The sequence below is a fragment of the Notechis scutatus genome, chromosome 3 (genome assembly GCF_049901735.1).
Source record: "Notechis scutatus isolate UNSWTSFEM ecotype Mainland chromosome 3, rNotScu1.2, whole genome shotgun sequence".
Classification (NCBI taxonomy): Eukaryota; Metazoa; Chordata; class Lepidosauria; order Squamata; family Elapidae; genus Notechis; species Notechis scutatus.
The window spans coordinates 35,754,167-35,776,820 of record NC_142011.1 but is presented as its reverse complement, the minus strand read 5'-3'; the positions used below and the strand labels follow the sequence as shown (position 1 = coordinate 35,776,820).

Here is a 22,654-nt window from a genome sequence, read left to right as displayed (position 1 = left end):
ATTGATCTTTTTATTATCATAAACAGTATGTACATTCATTTGCAGAAAATGCCCCTTTCTGGCTAAGAAGTAGATACCATTCAAAACTGGGTATTATTTTCTACCTTCTGCTTTTAAAATTAACAAAGTTCTCATTTATAGTAAGATATTGAACATTATATATTTAGACATATTTGGAGCTATTTTATTTTAATATTTATATTAGAGCTGCAATTCATTTTTCAAAATGTTAGACAACATAAAAGTTTTCAAAATAAAAACCTCAAACAGATATGTTGCACTTCATAAACTGTGTGTATATATGCTAGAGCATTAAATTATTATATTAATTCCTGAAATGAGATTTTTAGTTATAACAATTGATTACAAACCCTGTTTTATTGAGTTCTATGCTAAATTATTTTCCTGATGTTTCTTGATTTTGCTAATGATATCTGTCTCCCATATTTCTACTTGGGACAGGTTTCCATATGTTGTCTTCTAGATGTGTGGCTTTCAATTCCCAGAATTTCCCAACATAGTCATTGGTGAATATTCTGAGAATTAGGAACTTAAATTATTACATTCAAGATTATGTGCTTAAATAGGATACTTCCTCATCTACATTGTAACATTCAGTTACTCAAATTGTGATTAATCAAGATATAAATCTTGAATTAATCACATTAAATCTTGAAGCAGCTGTAGCAAGCTGGTGAATCAAGTAATTCTAGTTAGCTGTAACCAGTTATGTTCTGATGATATGGCAAAAAAATAGTAAGGGCTGTTTAGTGGAGTTATTTGCACCATATTTGATCTTCTGATTTAAGCAGAAATTTCTATCAAGTTATGCAGCTTTTTTCTGAGTAGGAATAGCTCAAATTTAAACAATCATGTCATAATTAATATAAAATCCATTTCCAAAAATGGAAAATCTGTACCATACTTTATATTACTAATCCAGAATTCCATCTAAAGAGCTGCTTTTTGTTGGCTTCTGCATCATAAATGCCAGCTAATTAAAGAGCAGTTAAGTTAAATGGGAGGGGTGATGGTTTCTGTAGAATTCTGCCCAGGTGGTAAATGAATCTTCACTACCAATCTTGAAATATTTTACAATTCTTATGAAATTATTTCTCATTGAGTTTACATGACACCTAATTTCAGAAGCGATAGAATACTTCATTTATCATTACGTATATGAAAGAGATGGCAAATTTCCTACTGCAAATAGAGTCCAGAAGTTGTCACTGAAAATACCAGATCCAGATTATAAATCATGAAGTGACAAAATATTATTCTTAGATTATGGTTGAAAAAAAATATTGAGAAACCATAGTTGTTGATGGTGAGGGTAATGGAAGCTTTACATTTCTCTTTGGTGGGAAGAAGAAGGAAGTGCATAAACCCAGGCAAATGCCACCTAATTCATATAGCAACCTATAATGGATGAGCTGTTAGTTTATCTGAATTGCCTTGGTTCTATCCCATGAGTCTCAATATCATTTGCCTCACTGTATTTTATTAGTCATAAAATATTAAAATATTGAAATATTTCACTTTCCTAACTACCATTTCTCTCAGAGATCTGGATTTGATTGATTGATTTCTCAAGAAAATATGTAATTCCTGCTAAAGGGATTGCTTACACCATTATGTCTTTCATTCATTCAGAGTCCTTTAAACAAATACTTATTTGCAGTTCTGGTGAAGCCATATATAGACTATATGTTGGTTTGGCTCAGATCTGTAAACTTTTCTGTAGAATGTATTCAAAAGTATTATTTTTCCTTCTTTTCAGCAGTCTAGAAGATAATTTTGCAAAATGTGACAATTCTTGAAAGTCTTATTTCTAATTATATTAATGCTCTCAGTTTACCTTTCCGTAACTGTACTGAGAAGATTTGATAGTTTTTATGTATTGCTTCATCTATGCCATATTAAAGTTTGCAAGTCCAGTGTTTCCTGAAGGAAAATATCCATAATATCTTTCATAATATAAGATTGCATGTTCTACTATTGCCTTTAACATATATAAACCAACCTGCTTTTTGTGAATTAGGACATGCTGAGACATGCCTATTTTATGATGAAGTAGAGAGCATCTAGTGAAGGCATCTAGAGCTGTGAGGACAGCCTGAAGTCATGCATTGCACACATTAAGAAACTTGGTATACATATAAGCCTTAAAATCCATGGATAGAAAAATAAATATGAACCTCTGATATTATATTGGATTTAGCATTATTACATAATGAATCACGTTAGTTTTTTGTATGCAAAGCAATAAATACACTGCTCAAAAAAATAAAGGGAACACAAAAATAAGACATCCTAGATCTGAATGAATGAAATATTCTTATTAAATACTTTGTTCATTACATAGTTGAATGTGCTGACAACAAAATCACACAAAAATTACCAATGGAAATCAAATTTAGCAACCCATGGAGGTCTGGATTTGGAGTTACATTCAAAATAAAAGTGGAAAAAAACATTACAGACTGATCCAACTTTGATGTAATGTCCTTAAAACAAGTCAAAATGAGGCTCAGTAGTGTGTGTGGCCTCCACGTGCCTGTATGACCTCCCTACAATGCCTGGGCATGCTCCTGATGATGTGGCGGATGGTCTCCTGAGGGATCTCCTCCCACACCTGGACTAAAGCATCCCCCAGCTCCTGGACAGTCTGGTGCAACGTGGCATTGGTGGGTGGAGCGAGACATGATGTCCCAGATGTACTCAATTGGATTCAGGTCTGGGGAACAGGCGGGCCAGTCCATAGCATCAATGCCTTCATCTTGCAGGAACTGCTGACAGACTCCAGCCACATGAGGTCTAGCATTGTCTTGCATTAGGAGGAACCCAGGGCCAACCGCACCAACATATGATCTCACAAGGGGTCTGAGGATCTCATCTCGGTACCTAATGGCAGTCAGGCTACCTCTGGCGAGCACATGGAGGGCTATGCGGCCCCCTAAAGAAATGCCACCTCACACCATTACTGACCCACTGCCAAACTGGTCATGCTGGAGGATGTTGCAGGCAGCAGAACGTTCTCCACGGCATCTCCAGACCCTATCACTTATGTCACATGTGCTCAGTGTGAACCTGCTTTCATCTGTGAAGAGCACAGGGCACCAGTGGTGAATTTGCCAATCTTGGTGTTCTCTGGCAAATGCCAAACGTCCTGCATGGTGTTGGGCTGTAAGCACAACCCCCACCTGTGGACGTCGGGCCCTCATACCACCCTCATGGAGTCTGTTTCTGACCGTTTGAGCAGCCACATGCACATTTGTAGCCTGCTGGAGGTCATTTTGCAGGGCTTTGGCAGTGCTGCTCCTGTCCCTCCTTGCACAAAGGCGGAGGTAGCGGTCCTGATGCTGGGTTGTTGCCCTCCTACGGCCTCCTTGTCTCCTGATGTGATGGCCTGTCTCCTGGTAGTGCCTCCATGCTCTGGACACTACGCTGACAGACACAGCAAACCTTCTTGCCACAGCTCGCATTGATGTGCCATCCTGGATGAGCTGCACTACCTAAGCTTCTTGTGTGGGTTGTAGACTCCGTCTCATGCTACCACTAGAGTGAAAGCACTGCCAGCATTCAAAAGTGACCAAACCATCAGCCCGAAAGCATAGGAACTGAGAAATGGTCTATGGTCACCACCTGCAAAACCACTCCTTTATTGGGGTTGTCTTGCTAACTGCCTATGCTTTCCACCTGTTGTCTATTCCATTTGCACAACAGCATGTGAAATTAATTGTCAATCAGTGTTGCTACCTAAGTGGACAGTTTGATTTCACAGAAGCATGATTGACTTGGAGTTACATTATGTTGTTTAAGTGTTCCCTTTATTTTTTTGAGCAGTGTATTTAAATTAGTGAATATTTATAATGATTTACCAGTAGTGACGCAAGCTATTGTTTCAGAAAAAGGTTACTGCTATATCCTGATAATATCAATCTGTAATGAATCTATTGAACTTTCGTTTTCTTTTAAAAGCAATCCTAAAATATATCATTTTTCTGATTAAATCATTTTTACTATTCTCAGTAGTAAATACCCCTTTAGTGTATTTAATTTAAAATTTAAGTTGTATAGTAAAGTAGGCCACATGTTCTCAATTTTTTTTAATTTCCAGCACAATGTCATCATTGGTACGATAGTCTCTGTTTTGGAGGTTTATGTAGCAGTACTTAGCATTTTGGAAAACAGTTTGTTATTGTTAATGTTAGTATTAATAAAAATAACTAAATATTGTTACAGGCTAAAATTATATTTACAATATTGTTAGAACTGATTCATAACCTATGTTACAACAATTTGTAGTGATAGTGGTACTTGATCTGTATGAATGAGCAATAAAAGAGAGACAGATACAGGACAAGTGACTATGTAAAAAAGTTGGCAAAATGTTTATCCAGGAAAAGAACTGATCAGAAGGTTCCTAAATCTTTAGCAAAGTAATATATATAAGTAAAGCATTAGATGTACAGGGAGTTTTTGTCTTATAACCATAATAGAGTATGTCTGTTAAGGTTCTAAAGCAAGTCATCATATGACTGACCTAATTTTATGGCATTTTTTGAAGCAGTCATTAAGTGAATCCCCAGTCCCTAAGCAAACACATTCATTGCAGTTTTGCTGAAAAACAGAAATAAACTCAAAGAATGTAGTCATATGACCTTGAGATGCTGCAAATGGCCATATATTCGGGCTGGTTACTGAGCACTCAAAATATGGTTAGATGATGGGGGACAGTCATCAAAACTTAAGAACCGGATAAGGATTGAAATATAACTATTTAATTGTATATAATTGACCTGTATTGAGAGGATGGGGTCTTTTGAAAAATTATTTGGAATAAATTTCAGTAGTGCGTAGATGATTTTTTTTTGCCACATAAGTTCATTATTTATTAGTTCAGTTTAGCCCTGCTCCTTGGAAAAAGGGCTCCCAAGAGATCCAGATGGTCCCCACTCTATTGCTATTTAGAAGAACTCCGAAGGCTTGGCTCTTCAGCCAGGTCTTTGGCAAGGAAGAGTGAGACCCCTCCTTCCTCATGCTTGCTATGTTTTATTGATTTTATTGTAATTTGATTGTAAATTGGGTGGAATACAAGTTTAATAAAAATATTTTTGCCATCCATCTGTGAAAGAAATACTGGTCAACCAACAAAATAAAAACAAAGTATTCCAGTAAAACAAAGAAACCAAATAAAGCTATAGCAAGGCTCAGTACAGGTAGTCCTTGACTTTTTATGGTGTTTGCAGAGTGGTCACATGGCTGATTTACGATATTTTGCTGAAAACTGGCATTTACTTCCATTTTTGGCAAAAAATACTCATAGGGAATAAAGGGGAAATTTTAAAATCTTGCCTTTACTGTTTTTATGAATAATTTGAACATATCAAATACTCCTCCCTCCCTCCTATTTTTCCCACAATAGCAACCGTGTAAGGTGAGTTGGCCTAAGAGAGAATGACTGGCCCAAAGTCATCCAGCAGACTTTCATGCCTAAAGGAGAATTAGAACTCACAATCTCCTTGTTTCTAGCCTGATGCCTTAACACTAAACCAAACTGCTCTTGTTTAATGACCACAGCATTTACTGACTGATAACTGCGGAAAAAAAGTCATAAAATTGTGTTGGTCACATGATGACCAGCTTTATAACCATTGCAGTTTACTACCGTAATTGGCAGGCTGTGTTACAGTTGTGAGACGAGAACTACCTGTAAAACTACAGAGCCACTAGCCACATAACATTTCTACCAGATTCCCCATACCAACATACCAACTCCATTGTCTGGAGGAACTGCTAGATCTTCACAGCCTTATGACAGATCAAATAGACTGGGAACTGTCCATATTTCAAACTCTTCAGATAGGTGCCATACAGAGAAGGCATGCTTTCAGTGACTCATCAGGTGACATTGTTTTAGCAACAATGCCCAGAACATGTCCACCTTGCTAGATCTTGAAGGACAGACCAAAACCATCAGAGAAAGATAATTTTGCAAGTAACCTGGTCCCATGCGTTGTAGTATGTACTGCTTTAAAACACATTGAAACCCAGAGGTCTACTGGGAGTTTAAATTCATATAGTAATAGTGTTCAAAAATACTGAAGAAGATTTAGGTTTAATTATACAAGTTCACTTTCTGGTGCTGCATTTAAATTGAAATTTAAAACAATTGAGCAAGAACAAAGGAAAATTACTTGTACTATCTTTGAGATTAACCTGATACTTTAATTTTTAACACAAAGTCATTTAATTACCAGATAGCAATATTAAAATATAAAACAAATGTTCTTAGTACTCCACCTGCTCGCAGTAGACAATGGGAGTCAAAGATAAGACAGTGAGCAATAATATATTTGCTTGATCCTCATTATTGTGATTTCCAAATTACCCTTGTCTGCCACAGTGCTTGTAAGATGTACCATTATATTTTTTTAGTTAAATTTCTAAATATCTGAAAATGAAGTGAGAGATGTTTCAAACTTAGTATTTTTTTTTCTTTAGGACTGGCAGCCTCCATTTGCATGTGATGTTGATAAACTTCATTTTACTCCAAGAATCCAAAGGCTGAATGAATTAGAGGTAATGACCCCAGAAATATAAATTGCATTAATAACGAACTTCTTATACATCATAGCATATAGAATTTTGAAATTTAAATACAATTAAATAGTTTTTAAATTAGTTTTTGTTACAGCATAGATATTTCAGTGTTCATGACTCTGCATTTAAGCAGAAAATGATTGTTCAGATATCACATATGATATGATCATTTAGAAATACGTCCAATACTTCTCTTGTACTGCTATGTTAAGCATTGAAATGTGGATAGGAGAATAAATTCTTATTTATTAAATTTGTGTGGCCGTCCATCTCAGCTGCATGACTTTGGGCAGCTAACAATAAAAAAAACCAATACAAACAATATGCTAAACTATAAATAACAAAATTGCAGCCAGGGAACAACATGTAGCAAACATTCACTCTTAGTATATAGCAAAGAAACAAGCTGACCTACAATAGCAAGGATCCAAGCTCAGTTGCAAAGCCAGATCTTTCTTCAAGGCTTTCGAAAAAGCTAGCAAGATGGGGATAAATATGATCTCTGAAGAATGTTATTCCAGAGGGTGGGCAACAAAGGCTTCTCCATTTGAACAGCCAAAGGCCATCTTTTATTTACAGTTTTTTTGTTCAACATACAAAATGACTCGAGGAATGCCCTCATTGAAAAACAAAATAAAAGCTGATTTCTGTATAATATATCCACTTTATATTTTAATAGGCTCAGACTAGGGTGAAACTGAATTTTCTGGACCAGATAGCAAAGTTCTGGGAACTCCAGGGATGTGCACTGAAAATTCCACATGTGGAAAGAAAAATTCTAGATTTGTTCCAGCTTAACAGGGTAAGTTGTGTATTACAATTTTTGACAAAATTTAGAAATAGTTCTTAAAGCCACTGAAAGGATGCATTTTCTAGCCAGGAAGGTTGGGGATCGCTTGTCTAGGGATTATAGAATAGTTTTTTGTTTTCTATTAGAAAGCGGTAAGAAATTGTACCTCGAGTCATTTTGCCAGAATTAAATGGTGAGCTTGAAAAGTTCACCCCTGTTGTTTTTCTCTAGTATATCAAATTACTATTTTAAAATTTTCTTATTCATAACTTACAGATTACTGATAAAGCAAAAAAACTACATACTTAGACAAAATAATTGCCACTGTTTTCATGCACACGCATAATTAACTACACATTTTTACTTTATAGCTAGTTGCAGAGGAAGGTGGATTTGACTTGGTTTGCAAGGACAGAAAATGGACTAAAATAGCTACCAAGATGGGATTTGCTCCTGGCAAAGCAGTGGGATCGCATATACGTGCTCACTATGAACGCATTCTTTACCCTTACAACTTATTCCAATCTGGAGCTAGTCTTCTGGTAAGTTCTGTTTTTTTAGTCCAGATTTTAAATCAACTTTTCCCCAGTCTCCTCTAAAACATGCTAACAGTGGTTTAAAGTATAAAACATTTGTCCTTCATTTAGATGTTTTGGTACTGGCTGCTGGATTCTCAAAGTGATACATAATTCAGTGGGGTTTGGAAATTTTTTATAAAACTTTGAAGATATCCATGATCCCAAAATGCAACCATTATTTATCAAGAAATTGATTTTTATAGAGGCTATTTTTATCCTGTGAAAAGAAAAACTGAATGAATTGACTGCTTCCTGACATTTGGAAGGAAGATTGTCCTTGAAGTAACCTAAAGCTGCTGCTGTTCTTTAGAACTCTTTGCCCTGCAGTACATGTGTTTCAGTGCACTAGTTTTCATTTATCATTTTGAACTGGTTTAGGTATTTTCATTTTCATTATGCAGGCATAAAAACTTTTTCCTCTTCTCAAATGTGAGAGCTAAATGTAAAAGCAGTCTTCTTAGATACAAAATGGATATTGAGTAGTCTGATTTTCTCTGAAATAAACATGTTCAGGCGCAGATTTTGGTTGTCTGATAACCTTGTTAAAGCATAAAATTCTTTATCAAAGTGAAGGTAACTTTTTTTTAGACTAAATCTTTATGGCCAGCTTAGTTATGTCTGCACAGTGCTCCTTTTCTATGGCTGTCTTGGAAACTTCATATTAATGAAATTCATCTTTCAAGAGTATTTGATAAGCACTGTGATCACATCATTCCAATTTTGCATTGGTTTTATTTATGATCAATTTCTGGAATGAATTAAAAGTGCTGATATTGAAGTCCTGAGTTGTTTCGGATCAGTCTATTGAAAGATACTTGGTTTCCAAGGACTTAAGGTTGTCCTTAAGCTCCGATATCAAACCTTAACTACAGTTGATGAAATTAGAAAATATTAAAGCAGCATTTTATTAATGTAATCCCATTTTTCAGAAACGTTTAAACATTTATGATTCTGTCATACTTGTAGTCTTTGAAAGAACCTCGAATGCATTTTATTTTGCTAAGCTTTTCTTTTTCATTTATGGCTGGCCTGGTTTTATCTGTTCTTTAAACAATTAATAGACTATTTTGTTTACACAAGTTACCTTCTGTCGAGACCATTTTGAGATCTTATCCTAAAGATGGACATAGTTAATAAAATGCATAGAAAGAATACCATGATTAATCTTAGTCTCCATGTGTATATACAAACATAATCCACTCATATGTGTTAGAATTATGATTTATGCATGGGCTTTATGAATTATGATTTATCCATGGGCTTTTAATAACTAATTTGTTATGATGAATACACTTTTACAAAAATGAGGTGAACTGCATCTCTGCTGAACCTGCCTTTTCTTTTTCCCCTTTTTTCTTAATCTTTTTTTTTAAATATATGCTGATGTTTCTCCAATAAAAGAAGGAAAGAAAAGCAAGATAAATAATTAGTTTTCCTTTTACAATTAGACAGTATCATTGATTTAACTAAAAATGGGTGTTTTTTTAATGGAAACCTACATTTATCAAAATAAATTGTCACAGTAACCTATATGCTGTGTTTGCATTATCACACATTTGAGTATAATATGGTGTGCATACATTTTTCATAGTGAATAGGTGCTTAGAAAAATTTTCTAATGGTCATAGTGTTATTGTTCTGAACTGAGGACTAGTTATTCTGGGTCTCTATAGCACTATATTCAGTTTATAATCATATAGATAAGACTTTGAATATAAAGTAATAAATAGTGGCAATATAGCTGTGCTTTGTTCTTTGCATTATTAGGGGCTAAGTCAATTAAATGTTCATATACCGCATTAAAGATTATGCAAAATATTTTAATTGGGTGGTGCTATTTTTTGAACCATTGTGTTGAACATTTAAGACCATTTGTGTTATGAGCTCAAATTCAATAGTCAGATGGTGGGGAGTGGGGAAAAGAATATTAGACTCTGCAAAATGAAAGAAAGGGATAAGACATGAGATTCATTCAGTTTCCATGTTGTTTATACAAGGAAACTGAAGTCCAATTTCATTGCAACTTTCTCATTCCAATGGAAGACAGTTTTAAATTGAAAAGAAATAGTCCTTGCGTATTACCAGTAGATGAATCCAATGAAAACTGGTTGCTGTGATGGTAAAATTGTAAGTGGACTGAATTTAGTCAATTTGCATTACATATTGCTTCACTGTGGGAAATTACAATTGTGAACCCTAACCAGCTGAGATCTGTAGCAGCTCATATCTTTCTTACAGTGTTTTACAGTTAGATACTAAATGTAGTATTTAAACATGCATACAACATTTAATATTTCTCAGTTGAGCAATATCTGTCTTTTGGGGAAAAAGTGAACATTTGGTTAGTATAGAAATATTAATAATGCAAGACTGTCTCAACAAAAATGTTTGGTTTTGGACCAGAAAAGTGATCTTCATGATTCTGTCATGATCATTTCCCTATATTCCTCTGGTTACACTAATTAGGCAAATGATGCAGTTCATTTAATCATGTTGTATGTGTATATATTGTTACCGAGGCTAATAGAATTGGAGGGGTATCTTGTGCACATTTTTTTCATTACCTCTTGTAGTCATAGTTACTGTGACGGAAACGTATAAACCATTTTCCATTTCATCCTAAAAAGTCAGAGCCATTTTGTTTACTGTTACTCAAAATCTACTTTTTGCAGATATGTTTGAAAATAAAACCTGAAGGATTTTTTAAGGGCCATTCTAAAAGTGAATTATTTTTAAATGACTACTTGTGGCCTCCATTTACAAGGTCACCGTTCCTTTAAGTTGTAACTCTCCAAGCTCTCTCTTGCAATAGGCACCAGACATTTGTTCCAAACTGATGTGTTTAGTGGATGATGCAGTTCTGGAAAAGGTATGTTTGACAAGACTTTTTGAATGAAATCCCTTCCCATCTTTGTTCTAAACTATTTTGGATGCTCTCTGAATCATCCCCTATGCAAAATATTCAAATTGTATATTATGTTAAATAAATCATTATTTAAATGAATCTTAATGTTTTTTTATCTTATTCCTGGTTCAATTCTACTTTTGATCATAAAACATTTTTTTAAAATTTTATGTTTGTATATACGGTATATAATCCAAGGACTTGGATCTATAAAATCTATTTAATTTATTTTGTCTATGTACTTATATTGATGAAATATTTCTACTAAAATAAAAGATCAAATTCTGCTGATCAATACAATATAGGCAAATGCTCGTATAATGACATTTTAATACATACACATAAAAAAACTTTGGTACAGAAGAATTGGTGAAAAGAAATAAATTAGTATTTATACTAATTTATATTTATATCTCCTAAAGAAGAACATTTATGAAGTTAAAACATATGTTTCCTCATTTCAGCAAGAATTATGTTCAGCTATTAAAATAGAAGAATGCTTATGGCTCTTACTAATTAGTGACATCCAAAAATTGGAGCCATTGGGCTATAGCAATTTAAATCTCAGATTCTAATATTTTCTCTGAAAAATTCTAAGCATTTAGTTTCCTCTAGTTTTGTCATTCAAATTCTAGAATGAGAAAAGAATATTTAGATCATTGAGTCATACTTTTCACATATCCAAATTAAAACATTTCTGACTGGTAACTGTTTTTTCCTCAGTGTTGAAAATGTATTAGAACTTCTAATTTTGAACAATATGAAAGCTTATATGCACTTTAAAATGAATTGCATCAAATATTCAGTTTTAAAGTATGCTTTTGAGTTAAATTGTCAGTGTTTCTGATTCTTTTTAAATAGAAAGATTATAAACAAGATAGTTTTTAAAATGTTCAGGGAATTCGTTTTCTTGATAAGAATAGGTTGCTCAGCTGAAGCTTATACTTAGCTTGATTGTTCATTTATATTTCTTTTCCTGAAATGTGGTAAAGAGATGAACAAGTTCTTACTTGTGATAAATATTTATCAGAATTTGCATATTTGTGTTTTAATTGTTTTATGTCAGAAGAGATGTATATTGTTGATATATGTGCCTATCTTTGTCTCATCTTTCTGCCCCTTTTAACTTGGCAATAGTTTCCCCATTTCATTCTCTTCAGTGTTACATTTTTAAAACTTGGCAAAATGAGGTGATCTTGCATTTTATAGAACTTTGTTATCGTTTCCCTCAGAATAGACAGATTTAATTTCAGTTGTTCTGATACTCTTAGAATGTAATGATTTACAAAAATAACATGCATAAAAACATCTATGTTATTAAGAGTATGTAATGTACCTTTTTAAGGTACCTTAAACAGGCAATTCCTGGGTCCTCTTCCATGTGAAATACTGTAGATAGTTTTAACAGCATCAGTAGCATCATTCCATTCATGAAGTAAAAGTGGTTAGCTGACCTATGGAGAGACCTCTTTGTCAACAGTAATAAGGAATTTTATTTCATAAGTCAAAACTAGAAATATGTTTATAAGCAAATAAAAATGTAAATAAGGGGCATTAAAATGAGCAGGGTTTTTGCTTCATTTTTAAGAATCCAGTTTGGCATATATTTTGCATCTGTCATGCATATTAATCAAATAGTATGGGAATAGTATATTGTCTCAGCAGATAGCAGCATCTGCTCTGTGGCTAAAGAGGGTTATTTTGATTGGTGTGTGGATAAGATATTTCCAGGTAGTAATGGGGATATAGATTAGGCCAGCGGCCCCCCAACCTTTTGGGCACCAGGAATCAATTCCATGGAGAGGCTTTCCCATGGACTCAAGGGGTGTGGGTTCGTGTGCTGCCTACATCCCGCAGATGGGACTTCACTTGTTTGCATGGTCCAGTTTCTGACATGCCGTGGACTGATATCAGTCCACAGACTGGGGGTTGTACACCCCTGGATTAGACTGAATTAAGTCCCAGAGTGAAAGTAATATCATATTATAGTACTTCTGTATTATTGTCCAGAAATTTACATGGATTTGTCTTTGTTTTGGAACATTATTTATACGCTTGACACTGGTAAAAACAGAATTAAACGTTCTTTACTGTCACAGTGTAAAAGCATTTCAAACAAAATGCTTGTTACTATGATGGAATGTCAGTATATTTCCAGGTAATATGTTTCACAGCTCAGGAAACTAGATACATACTATAATACTCAAGATCAAGTTGAACTAACACAATTTGTGATGCATGTCAGGAAGTCATATGGCAAGGGCTGCCACAACCATGCTATCCCGTCATCCAGGTATTGCCTATTCATGGGATCGTAAAGGTGGGGCTGCTACATAGCAAAATATATTCTAACCTGTACTTGTGTCCATTTAGCATCTGTTCGCGTTACCAGCACTGCTTTGAAGTAAACTTGGGAGTAAATATGCAGTCAGTGAGGATATCAAGGACTAATAGTGATTTGTGTGTTGCTCGGTAACTGAATGGCAGTATTTTATATTGGTTGGTGCTTAATTATTTTAATGGTTTATGCATAAAACATAATTTACTTAAAATGTATTGAGATATGAAACTGTTGCCTATTTTGATGCAGAAAAAGCTGCCAGTGTGAATTTTTGGGGGGCTTTTCAGTGAAAGACTAGGTCCATTTCCTGCACTCCAAGGTGCAAGAGGGATTCTAACAATAATAATGTGCCTTGTAACTGTTAAGTAAACAATAATAGATGAGCAGATTGATCCAACTTTTAGAAGAAGAATGCTATCCTCTCTGTTAACACTGAAATTGCAGAAAAAGAAAACCAGAATCTAAACTTCAAATTCCCTATGTATAGGTCCTATATTTGAAAGCAAAGTCACTTGCTGAAATTCTGACTTTAATTTTCTCACTATCTTATTGCTTTGAACTCAGAAAGAATATTTTTGGTCTTTATTGTTAAGAAGAGTTGATATAAGACTATGTATCTATTTTTTCAGGGAGGAGTAAACCCCACCCAGGTTATGGTTTCTTCCAATGCTTAATATGAGAACATAAGCCTTTTAATTTATTAAGGTGGTGTTTCTCATACAATCTTTTATTGTCTCTAGGCACTGATTTAGACTCTGTAGTGTTTTACCTGTTTCAGATTGATCACACTAATTTGTTGATCAGTGACATATTGCCCTGCATCTGCAGATAATCTTGTTCAATAATTTTATAGTTTTATTATTTTTAAATCATAGCAGTTAAGTACTGTATGGGACAGGCCATTACAATGCAAACAGTATTTTGTATGTAACTTTCCAGAAATAGATCTTCAGGAAAGAGTAGTATTGTACTATCATTATATATGACTTCCATCATTAGCCACTCCAGCAAATTATATGGTCAGCACTATTAGAAGTGATAGGGTAAACCAGTATCATTATATTCCTTTGGTCTCTTTCCAATATTAATCAACCCCAATTTAGTGTTGGTGCTAAAACAAAGCATTAAATTAGATTTTAATCATTTCATTTGAAGTTATCTAGTACCCATTTTACAATCCAAACTTGTCCCAATGCGGATACTACCCACTAGGCACTACCCCAAAACTGTTGGGTACAGTGGGGGACTCTTATGAGTGGGGTACATCAGTGCCTGTTTCAGGAAACTGAAATTGTTGTATCCCTTCAAACAAATGTTAATACTGCCTAGAGTCCTACTTCATCCCATGTCTTTGATCAGCTTTCATTGGCTATTGTGGGAAAAAACCTAATGCTCAATTATGTCCCAAACATTCTTTTTCAAAAGCCATTCCATCATAGCCACCTTCCTGGAGGACTTAATTTGGAAATACACAGGCCTGAAACATTTGGCACACCTCATGGCCCCAAGAACCCTGCCCATTTTCTTATGGATAACTGACTCAAACTCTTTCCAGGTAACTGAGCTCAGGTGTATTCCTGACATTTCCAAAGGATTTGTCCAGCTGGAATCTATCTCCAAATGAAGTTAGGTGACTTTATCTGATAGCTATACTGAAAACATTCCTCACATTGGCCCTGCAAGATTCCCTTAGTTCTTATTTGTGCAGAAGGAACCTGGTCATATCATACATGGCTGCTGGCGACTATCTGCAGACACAGCAAGTGTAGAGAAGTGAGCATGCTCTTACCATCACAGAGTAAGTCCTTACAAAGGTTCTTACCTTGGGATAGTTGTCTGTATCTAGATGTCCCTTGATTCACTTCACTTTCTGCAGCTCCTCAATAAACTAAGGAAGCCTGCAGGAGCCACAACCAGAGTTTTGCATAGATACAATCCTGTCCAGGTTGCATGCTCATTCCAAGCTGTGACCAAAGTCTTGACCAAACAATATCTTTCTGTATCTTCCAATTTAGAGTGAGTGAAACTCAGCAATGTTATTGAAATGAGATCAATTGAGATTCAGTCATTCAGTTGTGAATAAAATGCTAATACTAATGCTAATAATAAAATGCATTGGAGGAAGAGCGGTTTGAAATTAATTTATAGTTGAAAATTTCAAATAAGAAATCTGATCATGTAATTATTATAAAAAGTTTGAAGCCTTGAACGAAACTTGAAAAATCAGTTTTTATGTTTGTTAATTATCAACAATTGGATATGCTATATACTTTCTTAATTTCTGTTATTAAATGTAGTTTTTTTGTATCTTAAATTTTACTCACATTTTCTAAATGTTGGTAATACATCTTGGTAGCCTTTAGCATCCGGTTCAACTGGTTCAATTCTCCATTCAACTATGAAATGCTATTTGATGATCTTGGGTCAGTCATATACAATTTATTCAAGTTCAGGGTCATTGAAGTGCTAGAAAGGAAAAAGTGTTTTCTTGAGCTCATTAGAGAAAAGTTGGATATTGATATAGTAATAACATGTGAATGAATAAAAATGCATTACTAATATTATTACTATTATTTATCTACATGCTACCATACTTGACAAATGTTCTTCTCTAATAATGCTTTATGATTCTACTGCTTGAAGCAGTAACGCAGCCAAACATAGAGTCATTTTTCATTATACTGTTTTGGATAACTTCTTAGTCAAACAATATCCCATGAGTACAAATGGCTAAATCAGTGATACCCTAAGTGGGGTTCAGAGTAAGGGCACACTTATTTATCTCTTAGCTCAACCATCTGCTCCCAAAATCACTAGTGTTTAGATATTTGGGGAACAGTTGAAAATCTTGAGTTATTGCAGTGCTCGAGAGAAATTGAAAAAAATCCCAGACTCTACAGGCCTCAGTTAGCATGGTTGCAACAGTTAGAATGGTTGCCAGGAGAAAGCCTCTTACCTTTAAAAAGAACATGGCAGGATGGCTTAGGTTTGCAAATTTGCATCTGAACAAATCACAAGACTTCTGGAACATTGTCCTTTGGACAGACAAGACCAAAGTGGAGAAGTTTGGTCATGTTTGACTACGTTTAACCAAACATAGCATATCAGCACAAACATTACCAACCACCAAGCATGGTGGTGGAGGGATGATAATTTGAGTTTGTTTTACAGCCACAGGACCTTGTAGTCATTGAGTCGACCATTAATTCCTCTGTATACCAAAGTATGCTAAGGTGAAAAGTAAGGCCATTTATCCAACAGCTAAAGCTTGGCCAAAAGACCAGTTGATTTTTACTATATCCTGATACATAAAACCATATAACTTAAAGAGGATATACTTACTTTTTCACATGACTGTAGGCAGTCATCCCAGTTCAATTGATATAATCATGTAATAATAGTTTCTTTCAACAACTTAACATAATTTTAATGCCAATGGGAATTTTATATGAAATGGAAAGAAATAGTTCACTTTTGCTTGCTTTTTTAGTGTTTTCAGAAGCCAGATATTACCAGTGGCACAAAGGAAAAAGAATATAAACCCCATGATATTCCTCAGAGACAATCTGTTCAACCATCTGAAACGTGCCCTCCTGCACGTCGTGCAAAACGCATGAGATCAGAGGTAGGATTGACTTTTTATGTGTGATAATTGTAAGGTCATAATATAGAAGTTTCGCCCATTGCTAGAAATTAAAGAGCATGATCTCTTATGTTTACAGATTAAGTCTGCAGTTGTTATGATAAATACTGATTTCCAATTCAGCCACATTTGAGATTATTATTATTTAATTAAATGTATTGGTGGCCCAATTCCAGTGCATGTCTTAGAGATAGCATATTCTTCCTACAGTACAGAATTTCTTTGTGGAAACGACTACTTTTACTATAAACCAGGGGCGTCAAACTCAATTTCATTGAAGGCCACATCAGGGTTGTGTTTGACCTTGGGAAGGAGTGGGTGTGGCTGGGGTGGGCGTGATCAGGGTAGGCATGACCAGCTCAATGTCCTGCAGCCCTCTGCCATTGAAAACGGAGCCCATTGGAGCTGGCAGAGGCACGGCGGGCAAGTCCTTTGCTTTTTCCAGGCTGGCCCTGCAGGCCATGAGTTTGACACCCCTGCTATAAACTATTTAGCAGTAATGTTTTGTGTGAATATAATGATTCAAATCAGTGGCCATCTGAGACCAGATCTGGAGTATTTTGCCTGTGTTCATGACATGGAATGCTGTTTTTGCAGCGCTTTGGTGAGCACATCATATTAAGCTGTGTAATGATGTGTTTCTTATTGGCTTATAATGTGTAAACTATGGCTTATTTAACAAAAAATATTTTAAGAATTATGAATTAGCATAATGTGTAGATTCAATTTTTCCATTGTGTAAAGATCTCTTACAACAATCACATATGGCAATTCGTTATTATTACTAATATTTCTAAGTCATTATTTCCAATCACTCAAAGTGCTGTACACAGAAAAATAACAGGATTCAAAAAATTAATGACAGTGTATATTACAATGGGATGACTACTGGAGGAGATGTCAAAATCTCCCAAATTCTCTATCACCAAGTTAAGGTTTTTACAGAAATTTATTAGATAGGATCTAGTTTTTATAATCTGCTTTAAAGAGAGCAAACTAATTGAGAAATGTTGATGTCAGAGTAGAAGTTGAACAAATTTATAATCCCTTGAAATCTAGAAGCAATTTAATTTGGCTTCTACTCTTCAGAACTGCTTTGAGTTACAGCTCTGATCTATGACCAAATTAGCTTTACTAAACATTCTGAGTATTTGGAGCCCTGATTTACCACTTATGTGAAATGTTATTTTGTAATGGTAACAGTGTGCAGATTATTTAGAGGAAGCACTTCATTATAAATATTTTAAAACATTTTAAAATATTAGTTCAGTACTTTTGAATTAACTACCATCTTGATTTAAGCGTACTCAAAATCCTGTGCGTGAGCAGTGTAAGTATATGGAATTCTTGGCTATTATAAAGGTCCTTTTCTAAGTAATGACTTATGTTTTAGATTTAGAAATGAAATGCTAAATCAGAACTATGGGATGCTCCATGCAAACATTCTTCAACATTGTTATTACATTACTACCACAAGAAGGCATTAATTGGTAGCAGCTGAGAAAAAAAGCCAGACTCCCCATCTTTCTTTCTTTTCATATTAATTTTATTTGTGTTAAGTAGTTTAATTATAGAGTAATTCTTATTCACGATAAAAGCTGAACTCACACAAGAGTGACAGATTAAATGCAGATAGGAGAAATCTGGCATGAAACCAGCTTACAGCAGGTTAAGAGTAAACAAATGTTAAAATGAAAAATGTTAAATTTATTTTTTTTCTTACAAGGCTACTAATATTAAAGCTGAGATTGAAGAACCTACAGAGACCAAAACTCATAATTTGAGGCGCAGAATGGGGAGCACTCCAATAAAGCCTGACAATGGTAAGCTTACAAGTGAAAATTATATTGTTGTTACATAGTTTCCCCTTAAGGTTGGACCTAGGTCTAGCAGTGTATATTGCTTGAAGTTCTGTGTGGTCTTTCACTTAAATACAATTTCAAATTTTATGAATATTTTCTTATTTACAAAATTGGAAGAACTTCATTGTTATAAAAAGAAATTGTTATACTCCAATTAATTTTTTAAAATAACTTTTCTTTAATGTGTATATTTCTACAGATTAAATAAAAATCACTTTTTCCATTTTCTTTAATGGATTTACTTCTATTCCAAATGCTTAGACTGGTGTTAATGTTTTGCCTTAATCAGAGAAAGAATCTCAAGCTATAGTGAAAAAAGAAGTTGTTGAGAAAAAACAGTGGCTTTGGGAAACAGATAGAGAAAAATCAAAGGGACGTTCTAAGAAAAATTTTAATTCTGTGAGTATGTTTATTTGGGGTTTTTCATGCTAATTATAAAAATACTCTATACATTATTTAGTGCAGATAACTGAAAGATAATTCTTCAAGTTTTAGAAAAACAAAGTGCCAACACTAATAGCTTGATGTTAAACAATTCTGCTCGGTTACAACATATTTTTCTAGAAAGCTGATTCGCTGTTGCATTTATTTAGAACAAAATTTTAGTTTAATTTGATATTTAGTTACTCAATATTTTTCAGATTCTTTCAGATTTTTTGAGATCTACCGTGTTTCTCCAACAATATGCCCCCCCAATAGGAAGACCCAGCATGTTTTCGAGGCATAAATGAAATTAAGCTCCTCCCCCCAAATTTAGGCCTATTTTAAAACATGCGAAATTGGGATGGGGAGGGTGGGGGGCAGCCACCAGCCGCTCCTAATGGCTGATTATGGTGGAGCGCAGAGGGCTCCCTACCCCTGCCAAGTGCCTTTGCTGCAGACCCGGGTCAGCAGGCGGGCGGTGGCGTTGTGGATGTCGGCCGGCAGCATTTCAGCTGCTCCTCAGGCCTCCGTAGCTTCTACGGTTCCCGCCAGCGCCTCTCTTGCCAGCGCCGTCTGAGTTGCTCCCGCTTTTCCCCCCGTCCCCGCAACAACAGGGGAAAAAAAAACATTTTGAGGTACCTGGGAGCACTGTGCACTGCGTTTTCATTTAATCCCGAGAAGCTGGTTGAGCGTGAGAAGAGCTGAATGAGTGTCTCTGCCGCTGCTACCCTTGGTGCTCCAGCCTCGGGCTCTGCAAGTTTCCAAAAGTCCCAGTGCGCAGCCCATTCCTGCATTCCAAGCATGCCCAGGCCGAGCTGCAGCTTTCCCTCTTGCCAGCACCGTCTCCAACAACAGCGGCAGTAGCGGAGGGAACCATGGAAGTTATGGAGGCAGCTCACCCGCCCGAGAAGTGGCTGAAACGCTTCCACGGTTCCCGCTGCTCCTGCCGCTGTTGGAGGGGACCCTATAACATGCCATTTCTAATCTCGTATCGCTTCAGAATTTTTTCCACCTTTAATATAACATACTGTATAATCTGTACAATTCATCTGAAAAGCAAATTAAAATCTTGGGGGAAAATAATAAAACTGTACAACAATGTGGTTGTATAAAGATGCACACACTTAAACTAATACTTTATTGAAGCATCTTTTGATTTTATGACCATAAGCAGTCTTTTGGGGTAGGAGCCTATCAGCATGGCACATCTTGCTTTTGGAATTTTTTTCCACTCTTGCTTGACAAAGCATTCCAAATCTGTCAGATTGTGATTGCATCTTCTGGGCACAGCTCTCTTCATGTCACCCCACAGATTTTAAATTGATTTAGGCTTGGGCTCTGGCAGGACCATTCCAAAACTTTATTCATCATCTGGTGAAGCCATTCTTTTGTTGATTGGGAGGTAGGCTTTGCGTCATAATCAGTGGTGGGATTCAAATGTTTTTACTACCGGTTCTGTGGGCTGACTTGGTGGGCGTGGCATGGCTTGGTGGGCGTGGCAGGGGAAGGATACTGCAAAATCTCCATTCCCTCCCCGTTTTCCAGCTCCGTTCTCCTGTGCAGGGCAACTAAAGAAGACCCAGCCAATCAGCTGGGACTCGGGAGGCAGAGAATAGATGGGGGCGGGGCCAGTCAGAGGTGGTATTTGCCGGTTCTCAGAACTACTCAAAATTTCCACTACTGGTTCTCCAGAACCGGTCAGAACCTGCTGAATACCACCTCTGGTCATAATTGTGTTGAAAGGTGAAAATCCCCTTCATCTTTAGCATTTTAGTGGCCTGAAGGTTTTGTGCCAAAATTGATATTTGGAACTAATTATTATTGAGATATTAAAGGTGGAAGTGATTTATTTTGGTATGATTTTTTTACATTACAAAAAACACATTTTAATGGGTGTGTGGACTTTCTATATCCACTGTATGTTGTTCAGAAAAAACAACTAAATATGTTCTAATATAAATTTTTATATATTTGTTTTGGTCTAGTTTTTGTATTGTGAGTGGTAGAATAAAATATTAAATATCAAAAATTTTCACAACTTTCTTTTAAAAGGTGGACTTGTATGTATGCCTATTATGTGGCAGTGGAAACGATGAAGATCGTCTGCTCCTATGTGATGGCTGTGATGATAGTTATCATACTTTTTGCTTGATACCACCTCTTCATGATGTTCCCAAGGGAGATTGGAGATGTCCCCAGTGTTTAGTTCAGGTAATATAGCTTATAGCTTTCCCCCCCTAAAAGATAAATTATCAGTATTAAAAAAAATGCTGTATGTAACAAAATTACATTTTTCTTTGATTCAACTCTTATTTTGAAAGTGATTAATGCATCTCACTTTTTACTTCTCCATAACACTGTTTAATAGGTAATCTCCCTCATCAGTATGAGAGCCAATCTATCCACATTTAATTATTAAGTTAATTGATTCCAATGGTGGGATTGAGTCCAATGCCCCAGCTTTGTAGGTTAACTCAGGACTCTATACTCCTCCTGATCCAAGTTAGCAGGTACATGAAGCTGCTGGGTGAGGTATCAGCAGCTCACTCAGCAACTATTCATCTCTGCCCTGGGTTGATCAAATGATGCCCTTAGGATTCTTTACCTTTGTGAGAGGCTGTGGCAGCCTAGGTGGAGAAGAATAGGTTTTAACGTCCTGGCAAGACCAAATTGGTGTAGGTCCTAAAGCCTCCTGAATTTGGAGATTTTCTAACTTTAAGTGGAATGGAGTAGTCTTCTCTAGGCAGCGTCAGTGAGCAATTTGCATTTTTCTTAGACTCATGGTTCTTTCAAGCAGCAGATGGCAGGTGTAGTTAAGTTTTGCAGAAGATTTATCTTCTGTGCCAATCATGTCTGTTTCTGGAATGGGAGTCCCTATTTATGGTTACTCATGTCCTTTGTCACCACCCATTTGGTGTACTGAAATGTGATCAATATGCGGGTTGTCCTTGAAGATCATTTAGGAGCTGCAACTGGTTTAGAATGTGGCAGTACAAACAGTTTTGAGTATTTCACAGAACTCTCATAATATCATTGCTCTGTGAATTCCATTGGCTTCCAATGAGCTGGTGCAATTCAGGATCCGGATTGTCATCTACAAAGCCCTGTACAACATAAAACCAGGCCTTTGGGGGGATCACCTATTGTTTCTGCTTATTTCACCAGTAGTGTCAAGGTGGGCATGTATCATTCTATTAAGCTATGCCTTCAAGTAGGATCCAATATGCCTTCTCTTATCATAGCACCTACTCTATGGAATAGAATTCCCCTGAATATCTTGATGGTCCTGACTCTTTTGGCCTTTGTAAGACCTGATTGTTTACTTGTACGTTTGGGTCAGGGTGTTAAGGTGCACTAGTAGTTGGTTGTTGTTTCTTACTGATTGTAAGATGGAATTATCTACTTGGGCATCTGCCACATGATATATTGATTTATTGTAGCTGAATGGTTTTTTTTAATTCATTGAATGTTTGAGGTGATTTTACTTTCTTGTTAGTATCCCCAAG

At 35.7% G+C, this 22,654-nt stretch overlaps 1 protein-coding gene across 3 annotated transcripts in view; it reads left to right on the top strand.

Annotated features, from left to right (window-relative positions):
- KDM5B (lysine demethylase 5B) overlaps positions 1-22,654 on the top strand; it is a 56,279-nt gene that overhangs the window by 3,541 nt on the left and 30,084 nt on the right. For 2 of the 3 annotated variants that reach the window (XM_026680903.2, XM_026680901.2), the window contains exons 2-9: positions 6,508-6,585; positions 7,286-7,408; positions 7,768-7,938; positions 10,787-10,843; positions 16,711-16,845; positions 18,590-18,686; positions 19,015-19,124; positions 21,201-21,359. In XM_026680903.2, coding sequence (XP_026536688.1) covers positions 6,508-6,585; positions 7,286-7,408; positions 7,768-7,938; positions 10,787-10,843; positions 16,711-16,845; positions 18,590-18,686; positions 19,015-19,124; positions 21,201-21,359 — 930 coding nt within the window. The remainder of the gene's footprint in view (positions 1-6,507; positions 6,586-7,285; positions 7,409-7,767; positions 7,939-10,786; positions 10,844-16,710; positions 16,846-18,589; positions 18,687-19,014; positions 19,125-21,200; positions 21,360-22,654) is intronic. The other variant, XM_026680902.2, reaches the window with a different exon arrangement.